The following is a 21,331-nucleotide window of genomic DNA, read 5'->3' as shown; positions in this document are numbered from 1 at the left end:
AATCGGAATACTGCCATGAAATGAGATCGGTCATTTGCCTGTGATTTCTTTGACAATATACAAGGTGAACATTTCCGATACAGTGGTGATTGGGGAAAATTATTAATCGTGTAAACTGATTGATTGGGAGTGACCATTCGTTTCAAGACAGAAACATGATGGAGATTTTTCTAATGTGACTCGGGTCTTGATTCACTGAAGATTGGAAAACACTAAAGTCAGATATGTTTGGTGGCTTTCCTCCAAACCCATTTAACTAAAAAAAACGATTAATCGTTTTTTTTTTCCGCTAGCAATATTTTGTCCAATGTCCATCCAAAAAAGTCAAGCCTGAACTAATCCAAAATGTTGCCTCTATGTCGAAGTCTGTGCTAGAGTCGCTCGATTCAAACTGAGGACATCCAAAATCTCATGCAGTATGTCACAGCTTGAAATTCCACAACACCTCGGCATGACGTTAGCTGCCCTACACGTTGCCACGACAATGCTCTCTGGCTCGGTCTTATCTCTCATTAATCCACGAGTCGACTATCACACACACCTGTACGCTCTTGTCGCTGCCAACGCCGCTGAGGCTCCATGGGGCCTGTCAGCCGTGCCGTGACAGCCAACATGACAATGGCGACAATTTGCTCGCCGCCCGCTTGCCTTACCCTTGGCGCGTTCTATTTTGAAGTTCTGCCACACGCGTGTCTCTTTAGCATGACTCAACCGAGACTGACTGTCATTTGAGTTAATTCCGGAAACACCTGCAGTCTGGAGTAGACGTAAATTAAATGCGGGACTTAATTTTGGCAGTGGTCGGAAGTACAAAGACTAAGTCGATTTTTTTTAATCTTTTTTTTTGCATCTTCTGTTACAGCACACACAGAGTTTGCATATTTTTCCATAAATATATTTTGTGCCATTATTTGGCGTCACGCTTATTCATGGTTTTGTACGCCAGTGCCAGGTAACGCAGATGCGACGGAAAACATTAAGAGATTCTTTGTTCAATGTTCATGCAGACCTCACAGCTGGCAGCGGCACACCGAATCATGCGTCCTGCTGGACGGTTGCTGACGACATGTGGCGGCGATATTATCCAAATTAACCGAATTCCCTATTCATCTGAGGCATACTCGTAGTTGGGTGCCTATTAATCTGGGAGCAAGTCTGGAATTGGGGTGCAGAGAGGATAACAGGTGCAGGGATAGAGGCGGGAGATTTAGTTAATAAAGTGTATTAGTGAACTTTTTGGATGGCTGCTGTCCATCAGCCCAAAGTCTGTTTGTGCAGCCATTTGCTGCCGTGGACAGTTCATCTGCTGCACAGCTCAAGCAGCTGACTGGCTCGAGCTACCGCCAGCATTGCCAAGGCTGCAGATGTACGACAGAACTGTACAGAAGCCTGGAAAAGATTCTCGACACTCACGGCAAGGGAGGATGGATGAACCATGTAGGTCATTGTAAATGTATTTATTTTTTTAAATATGGCAATCAATCTAATTCTAATTAGTATAATCATTATTTAGTTTTGATTTTTGCTCGTCACGGTTTACATGAGTAGAAAACCTCTAGAGGAACTCTGTGCACAAAGTTAAGCAGACTTATTTCTCTCCCTCACTCTTTCAGTGTATTTCAAAAATGAAATGTAAATCACATCTGGTTTCATGGCTGCCAGGAAGCATTCGTAAATATTTATCGCAGCACATCAGTGAAGTGTGTGAAGAGTGAGTGTTTGCCAGAGATTGTGTATGTGTGTGTGTGCTTGTCCTGCCGTACATCATTTCTTATACTTACACGGCCTTGTTTGAGCGAGTTGGAAGCATATCGGATTCATAATTAACTGCCGCTTGACGACAGCTTCCGGTTCTCGTGGCCCCATTTTCCAATTCCCAAATAAACACCATCCCGTGCGGTGCAGTTTATCACGTCGAAGCAAACAAAAACACCTTCTAACTTCACAGTTCCCATTAAAGTGCATTTGCTGCTAAACCCTACCGAAAGAAAAGCAAAAGGACAACTAATGTTTCGCACAGCGCAGCCCACTACAACAGCCTTGTCCTTGCTTTGTTGTAACGACTTAATATTGTTGCCAGCGGTGGAGGTAGACTGATAAATGGCATGAGTCCGACACTATTATGAAGGCCTAATGGGTTCATAAGAGCCGGGCAAAAATATTAGCGAAACAGTTTAGGTAGGCCACCTTAATAACCTGACCTTGTTTTGCAGATCAATCTCAACTCCGGAGAGTGCTTGTCAACATTATTGACGTACTTGTTAACCAACCCGTCTAGTTGCCGCCTTGAAACCTCCCTTGATAAGTGTTTTAAATATTTAATATACGCTCGGTGACATTGGCTAAACTGAAGTCATAATTCAGCCGTGATGGTCCTTTTGCGGGCTATTTTTCCGTCGGTGCTACGTCTTATGTGAAGCCTTTTACCTTTCCACGTGTTCTTCTGCTATTAAGTAGTCAATAACTGCACTTGTATCTTTCATCTATAATACACTGCACCAGGGTTAATTAATTTTTTTTCTTCAAACAAAAAATGGATTGGCCTCAAGGGTTTGTCATACTGCTTTTTGAGCATCTCTATCGTCCAACCAACCAAATGAGATTTTTGTTTATATGAGTAAATACTGAAAAATAAATGGTGTGGTGTTTCCTCATAGTCACTGGCGGACCTAGAGGGTGGACACGGGGGCACTGCCCACCTCTGAAATATGCTTATGTGCCAGGCTAGATAATCAACCTTTTCGGTATTTTCTGATTTTTCTGGATTTTCTTTTTTAATTTGAGTGTTTTCTGAAGAACTTTGGGGTTTGTTAATTTTTTGGGAGGTTTTGCAGACCTCCTGAATTATGCTTGCCCCCCCACTACATGTTTCTTGTGGTGGTGGTTATACAGTTTATAGGTCACAGTATTTTTTTTTGCTTAAATTGGAATGATTTGTCTCATTCTCTTATTTTATTTTATATAGAAAAACTTTTTTTTTTACATCCTCGATCGCAAGCATGACCTGCATAGCCAATCTCCCAAAATGTGTTGCTCACTGTTGCTCGACACACTCTTCAACATAAAGCCCCAAATTATACACTCATTTACATTTTCAGGAGGAGGTTAAGAGCGGCATTTATCTTATGACGAAGGCCTCTTAGCCTGCATGGAAAAACAGTCCTATCTCCTTGTGATAAGAGAATACTTACGCATGCTTTTGCACGCACTGTTTTCTCTTGCCGCCCCCACGCACGCCGTCATCCCGCTTTGCACTTTGTAGATCAACAAGCCCTTATGACAATTAAGTACAAAATCCCACTAAAGGTTAAACAGCATATTTAGTTGGAGGGTGAACTGACATGAACGTCACTCATTTCACACATATGCCAGCCCTAAAAATGTGATTTTGTTGTAATTTGAAATCGGATGCTTGAGGCTCATTTATGCTCTTCATATTTTATTTCCACTTCATTTCAAGGAAGCAGTTTGTCCCTTCTTGTGAAGCATACTAATCAAACATGTAATTTTTGTGCAAATTAAAAGGCTATACTTGTTTATCGGTTAAATGACGTTATACGTTTCTAGCAATATGTCCGCTTCAACTTCCCTCCGATCAAAGTCTCATCCTTGTCATTTGCATGAATTATATAAGAAGTGTTTCACATTAGCCTCAGCATCATCCTTTGACCGCCGATTGAACCGTTACCCGTAAATAACATCCCGTACAAGACATTTGCGTCACAGCGTCTCAGTGGGACGCATTTAAGGCTGCATACGGCGGCGTGTGTGCAGTCATCGTATCTTCTGTACGACACGAATGGAAAGACGATATGTTTGCTGAGAAGCTAGTTTGAATAGATGCAGAAAGAACGGATCAAGTGTAAAGACATGAAAGAAGACATGCACTGTAAGAAGGCCGATGCTGACTGTTAGTATCTTTTGTTTATGCCAACAGTGAAAAATGTCGATGTCGTGTCTGTTGACGATTTTTGTATTAGACATATATCATACACGACATAATCTTTTCTTTACAATTTACCTTTTTTCTACCAATCCAGTTTGACTTCATGACTTGGATACTTAACTTTCTCGGTTCATAGTGTACAACCTTTGTCCACTCTCTCCCCAAAATTTCACTCGTCCGGCTATTAAACGTGTCAACAAAAGTGAGCAGAAAGTGTCCCAAAACTCCTGATTCATACTCCATTTTCCCACTCATTTCCTCTCTGCTGGGCCGGGTCACTTTATGTCTGATGGATGCCGCCGCTGCCTGCCAAGAGTAATTTTATAAGGGGAGCCGACAGGAGTGGCCCTCCGCCAAGGGGACCGACCCGCCTCTGGTTCTCGATTTGTCTGCCTTCACAATCGATGTGAACACACATACAATATTCCCTCCAGACTCATACCGCAACTCTCTGAAGGAAAGCTGAGCAACGGGCGCGATATAAAAAGCCCGAGTAGCAGGTGAAAGTTTAATATGACCTACATTAAAATTTGATGTATTTGTAACAGTACTTGAGCTAATTCTGTTATTTACGTGTTGAGAGATTGTTTTACTCACAGGCATGGTCTGTCCACCATGCAAGCTGTTGATGGCAGCCTGTGCTTCTCCGTGGCTGGAGAATTTGACAAAAGCACAGCCTGTAAACACACACACAAAAAGGCGAAACAACATCAGGCAGACAGTCTTTGGATTTATCAAGTTATTAAAGTAAAATCACCAGTTATTGTCTTCACATTATCTAATCTATAAATATATTCTGGTCACTTGTGTGTTGGGATCGTCGCTAAAGGCATTAGCGGCCTGGAACATCCCGTCCCTCGCCCCGGCAGCACTAATTCCACAGACTTGTTTGTGAATATTAATCTGTTTAATATTTACACATTGTGATTTGTGTGCAGTCACTCATAAAGGAGATTAGCGCGACAATAGCACGCTCTTATAATCGGCCTATCCGACGTAATCGTCATTCGCCTCAAATTTAAGACGTTGGGCGGTGATGCTAGAGGAGGCAATCTGGGCAGGGACGGCTCTTTTTTTTCTGCCTCGAAGGACGTTGGAATCATTTTAAATCTGTTGTGTGGTTAAGGCTCAGGAAGGAAGAGTCAACATGAGAAGTTGGCCAGAACACAAGAGAAATGAGTGTCGGCAGCAGTGTCGGGGAGCTTTGCTGGATCAATGTTCCAAACGATATTAAGGGTGATTCAAGTGGATAATATGAATGCATGTGAGGTTTAGATATGCTAGTCACGTGATCAAGTGTTGCTTCAAAATTGTGTGGACTTTTGATCCACAAAAATTCCCACTGAGATCATCATATAATCTTCTGACGGTACTTTTTGGACGATCAGGCTCAGTCTCAATAAACAGGTCTGCTTTGATAAATTTCCATATCTAGGGTGCACTGGGTTTTAAGACAACTTCAAACACTTAACAGAAGTCAACCTCATAACTGCTGGTGATCATCTCTGATCAACAAGAAGTTGAAATGCCATAATTTCTGGACTATAAGACGCACCAGGTAAAATTCAGGAAAGATACTGTTTTGGTCGTATATATTAGCCGCACTGGACTATAAGCCGCAGGTGTTTTAATGTTTTATTTTCATATGTAAGAGAATATGCACAAATCATACAATATCATAAAAATCGTGAACATTTCATAGATAAGACGCACCGGAATGTAAACCGCAGGGTTCAAAGCTTGTGCAAAGTAGTATAATCCGGAAAATATGGTACTGCTCGTTCAGCATTCAATGTCGGCTGAAATGAGGTCAAAGTGCGCTAAAATGACATTTTACCACTTTTGGCACATCCAGACCTCCATATGCTTGTCCTAAACCACAAAGAGATCCTGTACAGCACTTTTACAACATGTGGTGCACTAAAATAAAAATGAATGTGAATGTTCATTTAGAAACGGCATTGAATTAATCAGCTTTACCATCATTGACTACTCTGTTCTATCCTATTTTTATCCTTGGCCTCAGGTCGTTCATGTTTTAACTTTAGAAGGCTATCTAATTAACAACCTAGAGGATTTATTCAGCTGCTTTTCATTAATCGAGCAACAGCGGTGCTCACAGAACCGGGCGCACGCTTCCTGAGCTGATCACCCGGGAGATGTCTGGAAATCGGATTTGAAATAGTTTGTTTGGAGTCACTTCATGATTTGACTGTAGTTTTAGCTTCCACGGTGTACCCCAAAGTCAACTTGAGGAGTTTCCAGCTCACCAGCAACCCTAATAAGTCGTAGAGAAAATGGATGGATGGAAATCTCCAATATTCAAAATGGCCGCCTCCAATTTATAAAAACAGACCACTAAAAGCTAAATTCAGTCAAACTGTCATTATGTGTGACATCACATAAGACATAATTAAATCATGCGGGATGTCAGCTAAAAGGGTTTACTGTTTGTTTTCTCTCTCTCGAAAGTGAACAAATGCAATGACAACTGTACAACCTGAAATGCAATTTATGGGAATGTACTAAAGAGTTTACCACGCCTCCTGCTTCAAGTCATCTGTAATGGCCTCCATTTTATCCCTATGAAAAATATATGCTAGGCAAATGGATGGATGAGTGTTATTAAATCCGCACGTATTCGAGGTATGACAGCATCCCTGAAAAATATCGTGTCCGACTTTGGAGGTAATTGTTTCTCTAACTTTACCAAATCAAAACTTTCAAAACTTTAGGACTCTAGCACTGTGTCCCCAATCAATAGAAGACAAAATCCACTTTCACCTGAGGCTTTCCATCCACTACAAAAGCAGCGCAAACTGTTTGTGTGGAGAGATTCAAGTGAGCAGCAAAAGGCCATGTGTGTTTTGTTGTTGTGTCAAATGTCCTTAAAGCTGAATAGATCTACAGAGGGGAACGGCTCACGTCAAAGAACACTTTGATTCCGTTCGCCCGCTTTTTTACTTCATTTGAAATGTTCTCTAGGGGGTTCAAGGCAGGAAGGGTCTTCATTTGTTTGACTGAAAGATGCTTGTGACTTGAAGTCTGCCTTTGAAAGAGCAAACAAATTTGACTTTTAGTAGGAAAAGAATTGAAAAAAAAATTAGGTTCAGTGTGGTTTTGAAGGGCAAGATAGAGTCTGGTTGTTTCTCCAACAAGGGGTCGGGTGGACCTCAGTGCCAGTGAGGCCCGTCAGAATATTTGGTCTGGCCGACCAGGCGATTCTTAGAAACAAATACAGGCGGTGGAACTCAGTTTTCAACTGAGTTTTATTATTCTGGTATGTTGTATGTACCGAAATTTCTGAACTATAAACTGCACCCGAATATAAACTAAAATTAGGGGAAAACTCTTGTTTTGTTTATATATAAACCGCACTGGACTATAAGCCGCAGGTGTTTTTTATGTTTAATTTCCATATATAAGAGAGAGAATATGCACAAATCCTACAATATCATAAAAATCCATAGATAAGACGCACTGAACTATAAGGCGCGGGTTTCAAAGCTTGTCCAAAAAAGTAGCGGCTTATAGTCCAGAAAATACGATAAATCCTTGAGCCTTGGTTGAAGTGAATTCTGAAAAAAGATTCCCACTCATGTTCTAAAGTTTCATTGTCATATCAAACATCCACTGACTTTTGTCCCTATGTGCAGCCCAGGAAGAATGCCGCACAAAAACATCTCCAATTAAATGGAAGTGCCAGAATCTCATGAATTATAGCATACGTGTTGATTTTTTTTTTTTCATATTTGACATCTCCGAATGAGTCGGGGCAAACGCAGCGAGGAGATTGCATTGCTTTCAAGCGAAGGGATCTCGCCAGTGCCTTTTGAATTCCCTGGGTAGTAATATGTATGCATGAATTCCATCTGGCTGGATGGGTGACATTTATAACACAACTTAATTATAGAGCTAAAAGCCGTCTCTCTATTATTCCTGACAACCCGGGGCTCTATTCAATTCTGGCGGCAAACGCTGCCAGTACTTTAGAGAATCGCTGCGGCGAGGGTGAGGAGGGTTTGAAATTCTCGGTCTTTCTATCGGGCGACGAGGGCGGTGCTGAAAGGCTTCTGAGAAGTGCACATTGACATCAACATAACAGTATCTTGGTGGAGATAGTGCAGTCAATTTCAAAAGTCAGCTTCATTTGAATTAGGTTCATCCAGAGCTTGTTGCTAGGTAAAATAAATTGCCAAAAACCCATTAAAAGACTTCATTCGCTGCTCGGTGTGTTGAACTCTCATGACATTTGCTGATGTCACATTCAAGTTTTTGAAACGTGTTAGCTGAACTTTTGTATGACTTTGGGCCATTCGACATTTGGAGGTTACACTGTACTGCTAATATTCAGTTTTTTTTTTGTCGCTATGGAAGGAGTGAAGAACAAGTGAGAGGGAAGTAACGAGTGCGAGACGAACGCCGCTAGAGGAAACATATGGCGCACAAGGAAAGAGAGGACTCGCGAGGAGGGTGAAAAGGAGCCAAAGTATTGCTCCTGTCGAACACGCCGGCACCGGCCCGATTTCATTTTATGTGCTGTCAATCAGCCCGAGGCATCTGAGCAGACAGGAAGGAAAAAAGCGAGGCATGGAAAAGTAGGAAGCAAGCAGTTGACGGGGTGGATGAATGTATTTGGGGGACACAAAGAAAAAGAGCTGGGATTAACAGCGAGGGCAAGCGATGTCGACGCTGAAAGACCCGCCGTTCGATACCAGCGAGCCTTTTTTATTGATTAAACAAGAGAACGCATGCGTTTTCTCACGCTGCCTTGCCGTCACACGTCATCGTATAGATGGACACGTCACGGCTTACAGATGCTTATCGAACCGCTTGCACCGGTCGTGTGGTTCACTTTGTTGCCGTGTGACATCTTGTCAAAGGTAGCAAATATTTGAGGCGTTTGTGCATGCATGGTTGAAGACTCAATTCAATGACGTATTCTCACTTATTGAAGCGGTTTAAGGTCAAATTACGGAATAATTGGAATATCCTGACTAAACCAGATGTCAGTTCGCATGACGCAAATTCTGCTTCTTGCATTTGGTCATAGAAGGATTTAAAAAGTAACCCCAGGGTTCCGAAACCCACATCCCTAAAGATGCGACTCCAAATCCTTTGCCAAATAGATTTTAGTGGTTTCAAAAAGGTGAAAACTTGGAAAAAAAAATCCCCCCCCGATGTAATACGATATGTTTTCTGCTATATCGAGAGTGAGTGCAGCTAAACACAGAGCATGGCTGGTTTATTTACAGCAGGGCATAATGGTCGCCCGGGGAGGGATGATGGCAATGTGGGGAACAAAAACACGTTGTTTCAGATAACAGGTGGGGGAGGGGGAGATATGAGCTGGTACAAAAGAAGTAAGACGTGAGTGAAAATGGAGTAGAGTGGAAAAGGAAAGAAGTGTGGGAGCACCGTGACAAAGAGCGAGCGAGCGAGTAACGCTGCCTCAAGGATGCTCGAGCAGAGGCGGCTGAAACGCGAAAGGAATGACAAGGGACCACGTGTGTGTGCTCTGACCCTTACTGGCCCCATCAGGACCCCGCAGGACGGTGCACTCCTCGATCTGGCCAAAGGTCTCGAAGAGCCGCCGGACGTCATCCTCGCTCTGTTGCTTGCCGAGCATCCCCACAAACAGCTTCCTGTCTTCTGGATCGGAAGAGAGGGAAAAACATCGGCTGATGGTAGCATTCTGCTGAGCCGAGAGGTGCTCGTGCAAGCCCCCCTCCCCCACACTGCCCCCGACTTTAGTCATGTCTGTTGTGCTGAGCTGTGCATTTCAACCAAGGACAGGACAACTTTTTCCATTTATTAACTACCAGTTTCCTTTTTTCCCAGTAGTGCCTAGATACCGCATTTTCCGGACTATCAGCCACTAGTTTTTGCACAAGATTTGAACCTTGTGGCTTATAGTCCAGTGCGGCTTATCTATGGATTCATGATTTTGACAATATTGTATAATTTGTGCATTTTCTTATATGGAAATTAAACACCTGCGGCTTATAGTCCAGTGCGGTTTATATGTGAACAAAACCGAATTTTCGCTGGTGCGGTTTATATTTAGGTGCGGTTTATAGTCCAGAAATTATAGTAATACTGACCGATGTTAACCAGAAGTACGTTAATAAACTGATTTTTTTTGGGGTCCAATTCACATATTGTTTTAATCGCCTAATTAGTTTACTGCCTGGACAGGTTGTCGTAAAAATCGCAATTTGGAACTGCAAGTAGCCAAATATGTCAAGGTTGCCAAGTCGTCGGCCAAATTGTTGTTTTTCTTTTTCATTAGCCCAGCAAATATTTTTTTTATCGTGCTGATGTTATTGTTGCTGCTATTACTATAAGTAATGTTATTGCTTGTGCGAGACAACTTTGGAAAACTTCTCACCAACAAGACAATTAGAGTGGAAGAAAGAATAAACACTGAGCTATTGGAATGTGCAGTTAGACTGAATAACATTCTTCTGTTATTGCGTATAATTATGAGTAAGGCTGGATAACAAAAGCACCAAGAAATAATCAGTTTTGTGAACACGTTCTGAGTCTATTTACTTATTGTAAGAATTACAATCATCACAAGCATGGTGATTAGAATTTGAATTAAAATGCCTTTATTGTCCATGGACAACAGGTTTCCAACAAAATTAGAAGGGTTTGTTGTTGTTATTTTATTATTATTTTAAAACGAATCCAGCTTGTTAATAAATGTGTTCTTTTCAAGAGCAAGATAAAAGTTGTACTCCACTATCATTTTGAAAAGTCGGAGAGATTAATTTTCCCAATCTATCCTGGTATAGACAGAGCGTTCATCTTATTTTACATCTTTTGCATTATTCATCTCCAATTCGGCTGAGTTGTGGAAGAAAATGGTTACAAGCAAGAGCCCGTCCCCAGCACTGATAGAAAGCGGCAGCGAGCGGGAGAGAACTTTATTGCGGATGACACTGTTGATCTTCCACGTGAATCATTTGACTGGTACGGAGCGATGAGGTGTGCTGTTGGTGGGGAGGTGAGGATGGCGAGAGCGTCACCCGGGCCTCAACAGATGTGACGCCTCCTGTACCTGCCAGGCCCCATTAAATGCATCTGGTCCAAAAATAAAGCCTCCGCCTTTGCGGCGAGGCAATCCGATCGTGCTCCATCTCTGTAAAGTTCAAATGAGACACGTGCGCGCTACCCGCTTGGCCACACAAATGACCACCTGCATAATCAATAAGGCTCCGGCGGCTGATGGGCTCGGTCGGCTGCTGCTGTTGTACTGCTGGTGTCTAGCTGGGTTGTGGATGTGGATAGCATGTGGACTGGGGGTATTTTTATCAAAAAGTTAAATGCCATATTTGATTTAATAATTTTAATTTTTTAAGTTTTATAGTAGTATAGTAGAAGAACTATTCTATTCTATTCTATTCTATTCTATTCTATTCTATTCTATTCTATTCTATTATATTATATTATATTATGTGTATTATATAATATAGTATATAAATGTTCTATTAAAAAAATATTATACATGCATCCATATTGATTAGCCTATCCTGTTTACAAACAGGGATGAAGGAAGGCAGACTTTACATTTAATAATATATTTATTATATTTTATCATAATAATTTAGTGAACTACTATCTGAACTACACATTCAGAAAAGGTGTGTGGGGGTGGTTAGAATGGAAATGAGCTCAACCGTTTTGTTACAGTGGGCCAAAAGTACAAAAAAAAAGCTCACTACCATACAGAAAAAAATGAGTTGGTTGTTTAATTTCACACTTGAGGGTTGGGAAGGCACTCCAGAGATCTGTTTCTATGCAAGCAATTAAAAAGTCAATTTTCCATAAAATGTCCCCTTTAAATTATTAGTCGATCAAGGAAATGTAGTCGAATGCCAATCCCGGGACGTTGGGCTTGAACATGTGTTGGGGTAAATGAAGCTGACCTCTGTTCAAGGAAGCGAAGAGGAAATATGAAGGAAGGCCACAGCCTGTCCAGCCAACATGTGACCTAATTTGCCGTGAAGGCTCCTCTATCTTTCAGATTTCCACTGAGGGGTCCCTGTTAAATGGGCAGAGTGCAGTTTTACAACCCCCCCACCCCACTGTGTGCTAATGTTGTGGGACCAAAAAAAAGTCTCATCTTGGTCCTGGCCCGAGGAGATCTAATGGTGGCTTTACAAGGCTAATTAACAAGCCATGAGCGAGGTAATGAACTTTCCAAATGTGCTGGCAAACGCAAAAATAAATGACACCCCTGCGAAGGCATTAAAGGAAGTGTGAGTGTACTTCAGAGCCATCCTCCGGGAGAGCAGAATGAATTTGGTGCTTGCTATCTTTTCATTGCCTGACCTGAGAGAGTCTCCGCCGGCCAGCCGCCTGCCCTGGCCCCGAGTATTGATTGCTATTAATTAGTCCTCTTTGCACCTGTCTCTGAAGCTGCTCGCACTGGATTTTTACAAGTTCACCCCCCCACCACACATCTCCCATGGCCACTTGCGCACTTTAAATTGGCATTTTATGAATATGAATATCATGTAATGCACCCTCTGCGTAAGGGGATGACACCACGACTTTAAAGAGTAATCCATTAAAAGTGAAGAGGAGCAAAAAAATGGAGAGCCCTTATGTGCACCCGTATATTTGCATTAAGAGGCTTGAGGCTCTTCATATAGAAGCAACAGGAAATGAATTGAAAAAAACAACACTTCTCTGCTAAGCTGTAAACATCCAGAAACACTTTGAAAACTGTTCTTAGTATGATATTATTATTTTCTTATTATATGACTTTTTATAAAATGTTAAATATCATAAAATATATAAATATTATAATGATGAAATGTTATGAATTAAATATTATAAATTATATCTTATATTTGTATAGGATAATATATAATCTATAAATATAAGTATACATATATATATATATATATATATATATATATATATATATATATATATATATATATATATATATATATATATATATATATATATACGTATATTATGAGATTTTTTACACAGAAGATTATATATATATAATCTATAAATAATTATCGAAATAAATATATTTATGTATATATTATAAGATTTTTTACACACGCCTTCCCTCTATACTATTCAACTTGTATTCTATCATAATCCTTCACTTTCTCTTCTCTCTTTCTTGCCAAATAGCTAGTTGCTACAAAGTCTATATTTCAATTTGTGTCTATGGTAAGACTGTTTTTGAAAAGAATAACTGTGCTGTGGTAAATATCTTTTGTTTTCACCATTCCATCCCATCATGCCTGCTGGCTATTGTCGAGGCGGCTTGGTAGTAGCAAGTGTTCACAAAGCATGGACAGCTGCACCCGACAATAAAAGATGCCTACCAGGCCGCCGGGTGCATTTTCGAATGCGGCGTAATGTTCCGGGCAGCATATCAGAGAAGTTGCACTTCTTATGGACTCATTAGCGAAGCATGATTTTTATTTATTTATTTATTTAATTTGTTATTTACTTAATTATTTTTGGTGTGCCTGCGAGGCTCGCCAACGGATGCGTTTGCACATGAAAGTACGCAGAACGGCTGTATAAAATGTTAAAAAATGTTTATTTGAATAGAGAGTCGGGCTATGTTTCGCGTCATCTACTCGGTGTCCCGATTGCGTGACGGCCATGGGAATCAGTTTGGAATTAAATCGCACCATTTGCTTTTTAGTCAAGTCCATTTTGGGGGGGTAATGAGCATTCCGTACGCTTCCACCTAGTGATAAAGAAAAAGGCCGCAAGTGAACTTTTGAAATAAAAGAACAGAACACACTAAAATAACCTGGTTACAAAAATGACCCTGCATAAGCCAAACAATCCATTTACGACTTAAACTGGCAATTATATTGACTTTTAGAGGGGGTATCAAATATTTTTTTAATAATAGTAATAGTTGCTGCATTGCATAATATCATTGGCAGATTCATATTTTTTTTCTAAAAAATGGCTGAGATGGTTCCGACTACGCTTCTAGAAAGTTCCTCGGGAAACTTCCGAAGTCGAACTGCTGTCACGGATGAGATATACCTCAAAACTTGAGTAAATCCCGCGAGACTTCGGCATACCTCATGAGACTTTGGATGAATGCGCGTCAAAAGGGATTTTGAAAGCTTCTTTCTTTGACTTTCTAGAGGGAGATCCTGTGTGTTTTTTGTGTGTGTGATGACACCACAGAAGGGTACAAGTGATGGAAAAAAATAAAATTATGATTATGTCCACAGAACTCTGCCCGAGCTAAAATGACCAGTAGTAAATGCTGAAAACAACGAGTAAGCAAAAATAATTGATTTTATCAGTAATCTTTTAATTTAGCGAGTCACCTTCCAAGACCTACCCCCCATACATTCAAAGCTGCTACCACAAAAGATAAATTCAGCAACCTGCACTTTCATTAACATCAAACGCTTGTTGTGCGTCAACAAAATGTCAGCTTTTGGTTTATTTTATTTTTTATCCATCAACTCCCTATATTTTTATACTTTCATCACAGTCATGAAGGTCAAAATGTTGTTTACAACAGTTTCCATTATTTCCTTTGGGAATAACTGCTTGTAAATTAAAACAAATTTGCCAACCAGCATCCAGGTCACAAAGAATTTAAAAAAAATCTGCTTATGCCAATGTGAGTGAGGGACAATCAGTTCTCCAAGGTTGCCACGTCTGCTTTCTTGAATGAGCAATCTTTCCGAGAAATTTCTCTGGAGGTGTTCTAGTCGATGAGGTTGTTCGCTGGGAAAAGCAGTGTTGAATCACAGATAACCAAAAGGAACTTTTCCGTTGGACGGAATCCTTATTTTTCATTTCCATAATTATTAACGCTTGATGGAGTTTTTAATTTTTTTTCTCTTCGTCACAACTTGCATTGAGTCGGTGTCTGATTCAAGTATAGTAATTAATAGATTAATTATGAGTGTAATGAAAGTAACATCCTGCTTAATGTTTTTTTTCTACGTGGATACAGACTGGAAATAATCGCACAAAAACAAACATTTCAGTTGTCAGTGTTGCGATGCAACAACACGTTGTTTACATGCAAATGCATTACTCTCACAAGCAGACCTGACACACTTGTATACCGACAACGGCTTGCAACCTTCTGGTCTGCATGCAAAAGAGTTGACGGGAACCAATTGCCTGTCGTTATTTTTGTGCAAAGGCCCTCGCCCAAAGCTCGATAAATTAACGGTTAACAAAGCTTTAATTGATGTAGTGCAATCTCTGCTTTGTTCTGCTCGTACTCAAAACTGCCCATCGCAGTTGCGTTTTGCTGGGCGGTAGTTTCGGGGCACAGAGGGATACTTTGGCTTCATTTGCATGTAAAGTGGAACACGGTCCTCTGACGGCATGAGGTGCCTCCAGACAGCCGCTCCCGTGTTGCCTGCCAGACTGTGCCAGCCAGCGGACCCTCACTTATCCCATGCCCGCTGGGCTCGGCTATGACAGCACACGGCGCGACATCTTAAGGTCCCGTCAATCTGCCGACTGCCCTGACTGGGGTCACTCTTGTGAAGAACGGCTTTGCAAGGACAAACGTGAGCCCTTTGCAGACACTTCCCCTTCAGCGAGATAGACAAAAGGCGTGGAGATATTAAAAAGACTCACACTCGGACCGCTGGGAATAGAATCCAGGCGCCGCCGTGCTCTCGGCACTGTATAAGCATCCAATAAAGCCAACGGATGGGGGAGCTAATAAACAACGAGGACATCCATCCATCCATTTTCTATAGCGCTTATCCTGTTTGGGGTTAGCCTGAAGCTTTCCCAGCTGACTTATGCTGCGTTTTCATTGCCGACGATTGGTTTTCCACTTTGTGCGATAGAAAACATTACAGATTGAATGCATCAGTTGGAACACAGAAAAATAGGAGGGCAAGGATCAACTGTACTGACACACATTTAATGACTTTAGTATCTGTAGCCAAAATGGCACACTAAGAAAAAGTACATATTGACGCACAAGAGTAGATGCTGAGCCATCTCGAGTCTCCTCATCATGAAGCTTTCTCCTAACTGACAGTAGTGGGACCCTGGCTCAGAGATTGTGTTTAGATAATAACCATCTCCAATCATAGATAATCTGGCTCCCATCTTTTTCTTCACAGACAAGGTCAGGGGGAGAAGATTCCCGGGCGAGGCAAGAAGGGCGATAGGGAACGGGGGCGGCTCTCGCATGATTTACTACTGAGATTCACTCAGCTGCCTCTATCACTCTCCGTTAACTTTTTCATGCTGTTGTCGTGGCCCCTTTTGCTCATCCCGCCTTCTATCTCTCAAATTCCTCCACGGACCTGGCAGGCCTCACTATCGCTTGCTTCATCTTTCTCCTCGCATTGGCGTACCAATAAGATGGCGTAAGAAAAAAAGCTATAGCGAGAGAAAGGGGCAGAGTATAGATAGAGGAGTTGACATTTTCTGATTCTTGCCCCATTTTGGAATAAAGCTTTTGAATAGAGATGTATAGCTTGTTCGCCCATGGGCTGTCAGTAGTGCGAGTAAGTACGGGTTCCATTCTTCACTTGTTCAGATCAGACAGGTTCGTGCAAAGAGAGAGACAATTGATAAAAGAGGGGGGATGACCCCCCCTCCCTTGCTTAAATGTTAGGTAAACCCACAGTTTTAGAACTCATTTGAAGACCCATATTTATTCTTTGCCGTGTGACGTATTCCAAAAAACTGTGACTTCACACTGAAGGTGCAAATGTTCCAAATGACAATCTAGTGTCTCTCACTGTTAATTATACCTGACTGGTCCTTCCACAAATGAATCCTTGCTCCTCTTTCTCTTTGTCAGCCTGGGCTGTCTATTTCCCTTTAACCGCACAGCTTCATAGTAAATCTCATTTCATTGTCAGCCGTGACTGTGGTTTACTTCCCTTGCTGGCCAGCCGACTTCCTGTTGCCATTAAAGCTCAATATCTCTGTTGGGGCCTGTCGGCTTGGTCTTATTTCAATCCGTTCTGTTAGCGAGCCTGTCCTCCCATATAGAAACTTCATCTAACAGACGAGCGACAGATGTGCCGGCCAAAGAGCCGTCTGTATTCCGTATCATTCACGCCTGTATGTCTCCGTTCGGTGAAAGAGGAGTAGTAATTGATATTGGGATCCATCCATCCTCCCCTCTTAAGGCTAGAGATCTAATTTATCTTGGTGAGAATGCCAATTGGCTCTCACACAAGCCTTGTCGGTCAGACTTTGCCCGTTTTTTTTAGATGTCCGTTAATTAAAGTGCCGCCATGACAAAAATAAGACTCGCTTTGGGGGTCTACCCCGCCGATGGGAATGAGCCATTTGATTCACACTCGGGGCGGATAAATCACCGACGTGGCTCGGTCTGAAATTTAAGCAGACGCTGACTGGTTCAATTAGAGCCTATGCCACCCAGTGTGCGCATGTTTAACTGGCTTCATCTGCGTTAACCTCCTGTGATGGTCGTCACGGAAATGATGCAGTCAGTCATCAGGCCTTATTGTGAGAGTCGGTGCCAGATATCGAGAGGAAAATAGATTTGTGATGACGAATTTATGGTTAGCAACACCTGAACATTCCCTCCAAATTTTCTATTTTATTATTCTTTTCAATCACAAAACTCAAGATAGCGTCTTGAAATTGTCCAGCTCAGTGTTTCTTTCTTCCTTTCAATTTTGTTTGTCTTCTGTTTTTTTTTTTTTTTTTTGTCTCGCCTTTTCCCCCGAAGCCTCAAGCAGACGGTTCAGTGTGTCTACTTATTGCTCTCCATCCTCTTTCGTCTTTCCGCCGTGTTCCTCTCACTTGTCTTTGACCCGCTCGCGGTGACTGTGAACCGCGACAGCCCCCTTTTTGCTGGCACAGATGGGAAGTCAATAGAAGCAAGTGACCTATATTACGGACCGTGCTGCTAACTCCCAGTGCGTCTCAAGTGAGAGGAGAATATTAAGGATTGTGCTTTTACCACTGTGTGTCAATGTTTTTTTTTTTCTTGAGGTTATTTACCTCCCCGTCCTTCGCTGTCTGCTGGCTTCACCTGGATGGGCCGATTCATCTGGAGAGAGAAAACAAAAGAAGGAATTGTTAGCGTGTAACAATGAGGCCAACTTATTTCATCAAGAGCCTGAAGATGCGAAAGGTAGTCCCTGGTGTGTAATGAGTACTTTGTTAGCTAAACACAAAAATTCCAGCCAGTGGGTTTAATTAATGCAGGGCGCCGCCTCGAGAGATGCCCAAATTCCCCTCACAGTTCAGCAGAGTTCGCACTTTTCAATGACGGCACCACACCGGGTGTCAGATGGCACTCGGAGATTAATGCTATTACATCAGCCACTCCCGCACCTCCAGGCAGAGGTCCTTTCTGGCCTGGTGCTCACTCTTCCTGTTCCTCTCGACTCAGGAACACAATAGCACTTAAGGTCTACTTGTTCTTCCTGAGCTAGAGTTTTTCTTGCAGCTCCTTGCTTATCCAGGTCACATGCGTCATATTTCCTACTTTTTCTTTTGTCACTTGTGGGTCCGTCTCGCCGACGACATATGAACGGCACAAGGCGCTGCCCGCTCAGATCACTCTCACACGGTGGGTGTCGAGCCTCGAGGCAGTGCAGCACTTGACAGTGGTTGACATGAGCCGGGACCATAGAGCTAAATATAGACTTGAGTCTGGTTGGCATGGATCGACTCAGATCCAAAGTACATGGCGACACCCAGGGCACACAATTTACTCGCCCAGCGATATTAATGAAGGCTATAAATGTTTCCCAAGACACATTTATTGAAATTGAAAAGTTGATCTGAAACCTCATCAGATCGCCTCTACTTGGTACTGAGACATTTTCATACACAAAAACAGCTATGGCCGGTTGCTAAAAGTCCACAGTCTAAACTTTCTCGGATAAAGGTCTTTGTTTTATGCAACCGTCAAGCATCAGGACTAATGTAGGTCAACTGTAGCACTCAAAGTGTTAAATGTACGGTACTTGCTTTAAATATAAAAGTGTCACAGTTTGTCTGGCATGAGAATTTAAGGACAGCCTGAAGCTGGGAAGATCTCTTCGTTTTGTGATCAGTCAGCTTCTGCGACTTTTAAGAGCCAACGATTGGCCAAGAAGCTTCATTAGTGGCCTTGAGCCCCACCGCTCTACAACAAGAGTCATTAGTCGTACCAAAAGTACACTTGGGGTTGCTAGGCAACAGAGTGGAGGTGCCCGGCAGGCAGACAAAGCGAGCGAGCCTGTCGGTCCTCGGGCAGTTTGCCAACCAATTGGCACTTGGTTCTTTTTTTTCCTTTTTTTTTCCTTGGCTAGGTCCAAGGAGGTCATAGCGAGAGTGCGCAAGAAAGAGTCTGTAAACTCCCACACCTTCCAGCATGTCCTACTTTCTTGTCCCTTTTCACTGACTCTGACCGAGACTTTTCAGAGCAAGTCTGTTGCTGCAATTTCTGGGCCAACTATTGAGTCACTGCTAACATGAACATGCTTATAGCAGTAGCTCCGTCTCCTAGTACTGTCCCCTTGCGAATGTTACAAACCCTCCCTGACAGTATCACAAAAAGTCTTTGGGCTCAATAACAGCAGGTGTCTTAGGTGACATTTTAATCCCTTATTACAGAGTGCAGGATTAGCCAACAGATCAAGGCTGAGTTAATTATATGAATTCATCAGAGAATGGGCGAAGAGGCAGCCTGTCTTCCCCTTGGGCCAAGCATCCACCAACCACTCACCCTTGCTCACACAAAATCCAGACGAGTCACATTTGGTCTATCTGGGGAAGCTGGCTAATAAGGATTTTGGTGTCACAGTGACGCGTGCTGCCTAAAGATGGATTTACACTACGTAGTCCAAGTGATACCGATTTTTGCTCTTGTCGCCATCCTGCATTGGTACCTTCCAATGCAGCCATCTTTGATTCTATTGTGAATGGTGATGAAAATAAAGTGGCCTTATCCGACCAAGCAAAAATGTCTACCCCCCTTTCCCCCGTTGCTTTTTACAGTCACCATTGTCTCTTTAAAGCATAGGTGGCCAAGTCAAGGCCAGGGGGCCAGATACGGCCCGCCACATTATTTTATGTGTCCCCCGAAGACAAATTGTGTATCAACTTCATCTGTCAAAACTAAAGTTACAAATTGGCTTTACTATAAAAAAAATATACATTGATAGCAATTTTTGTTACCATTGATGTTTTCAAAATATTTGAACAGTCTCCGGTTTCAAACTTAGTTATTCATCAGTTTGTTGATGGTCGTAATGGCCCTCCGAAGGAAACTATGACTATGATGCAGCCCGCGACAAAAATGAGTTTGACATCACTGCTCTAAAGTAATGTGTGTGTGGCTTTTATCCATATTCCATGTCAGTCTCTTTCACACATCCCACACAGGAGACAGACCGCATATCAGATATAGACATGAAATCAGACTTACCAGTGAAAACCAGTCTCAGTGAAATGATTTCTAGCATTTTCCCGCCGGGCCTATACAAAATAAGCTGCATCAACATTCGGAAGAAAGACATCCAGCTTATTCATCTGGCAGACGTCTTGCTGCGGGGGATAGAAGCTCCCCCCACCTAACCGCCGCCCCCCCCCTGTCCATGTCTTGCTTTATATTTGTCTCTCAGTGCCCTTTTGGCCTCCAAAACCAATATGCTTCCCTCCACAGCCCCTTAATGGCTTGATCAATGCTGACAAATAGGCAGCTCATGCTGTCCTGCCTGGGAACGCGCAGTTCTGCGCCTACGCAGGCGCACTTAGAGAGGCCATCTCTCGTTCTCCTCATCCCTGCCATTTTTCCACTTTTTTTTTTAACATTCAACCCTCCCTTCCTCCCTCTACATTTCCCCTCCTTCATGCTCTATTTGCTTTATGTCTATACATTCACTTTTTGTCTTTTTTCCCTCTCCACTCTGCGGCATTGAATCTATATTTTTCATTATTTTATGATGAATAAAAGTGTGTTTAAGACATGGAGGGTTGGAAAAACTATAGTGCGGAAGAGTGGAGCTCGCTTGCATTGTTCCACAGAAGGACTTTACTGCCTTTGTGCGTGTGTGTGCGCGTGCGTGCGCGCGTGTGTGTGTGTGTGTGTGTGTGTGTGCGTGTGTGTGTGTGTGTGTGTGTGTGTGTGTGTGTGTGTGTGTGTGTGTGCGTGCGTGTGTGTGTTTGCATGCAGATGCTTCAGTCTTAGCGTGTCTGATTGATAACAAGTGCAGCAGATAGAAAGTGAGACAAGGTCAGTGCTGGCCTTTGACCATGCTTGACCATGCTTTGTCTAAAGGGAGACAAAAAGTCAACAAGGACAGATTATTTATATATATTTTCTATTTTGCACGACAGTCTGAAAACATGAAAAATGTTAACCAAGCACTGTGGGCAGGGCAGTCTCAAAATTCGTACAGCTGA

At 42.3% G+C, this 21,331-nt stretch overlaps 3 protein-coding genes across 11 annotated transcripts in view; 2 read left to right on the top strand and 1 right to left on the bottom strand.

Moving 5' to 3' along the window:
• The window catches only part of slc12a4 (solute carrier family 12 member 4), a 194,754-nt gene that overhangs the window by 77,906 nt on the left and 95,517 nt on the right, over window positions 1-21,331 (top strand). The gene's annotated exons all lie outside the window — the stretch shown is intronic.
• celf6 (CUGBP Elav-like family member 6) overlaps window positions 1-21,331 on the bottom strand; it is a 105,103-nt gene that overhangs the window by 23,023 nt on the left and 60,749 nt on the right. For 6 of the 8 annotated variants that reach the window (XM_049718478.2, XM_049718479.2, XM_049718472.2 and 3 more), the window contains exons 3-5: window positions 17,936-17,984; window positions 9,470-9,598; window positions 4,544-4,623 (exon numbers count right to left, since the gene is read on the bottom strand). In XM_049718478.2, coding sequence (XP_049574435.1) covers window positions 4,544-4,623; window positions 9,470-9,598; window positions 17,936-17,984 — 258 coding nt within the window. The remainder of the gene's footprint in view (window positions 1-4,543; window positions 4,624-9,469; window positions 9,599-17,935; window positions 17,985-21,331) is intronic. The other 2 variants (XM_049718476.2, XM_049718480.2) reach the window with 2 other exon arrangements.
• Window positions 17,810-21,331, top strand: part of pkma (pyruvate kinase M1/2a) — a 111,098-nt gene continuing 107,576 nt past the window's right edge. The window contains exon 1 of the mRNA XM_049718464.1: window positions 17,810-17,815. The gene's annotated coding sequence lies outside the window, so the exon portion shown is untranslated. The remainder of the gene's footprint in view (window positions 17,816-21,331) is intronic.

Source organism: Syngnathus scovelli, chromosome 4 (genome assembly GCF_024217435.2).
Source record: "Syngnathus scovelli strain Florida chromosome 4, RoL_Ssco_1.2, whole genome shotgun sequence".
Lineage (NCBI taxonomy): Eukaryota > Metazoa > Chordata > Actinopteri > Syngnathiformes > Syngnathidae > Syngnathus > Syngnathus scovelli.
Note: the sequence above shows the minus strand (reverse complement) of the source record. Positions and strands in the feature narration are given on the sequence as shown.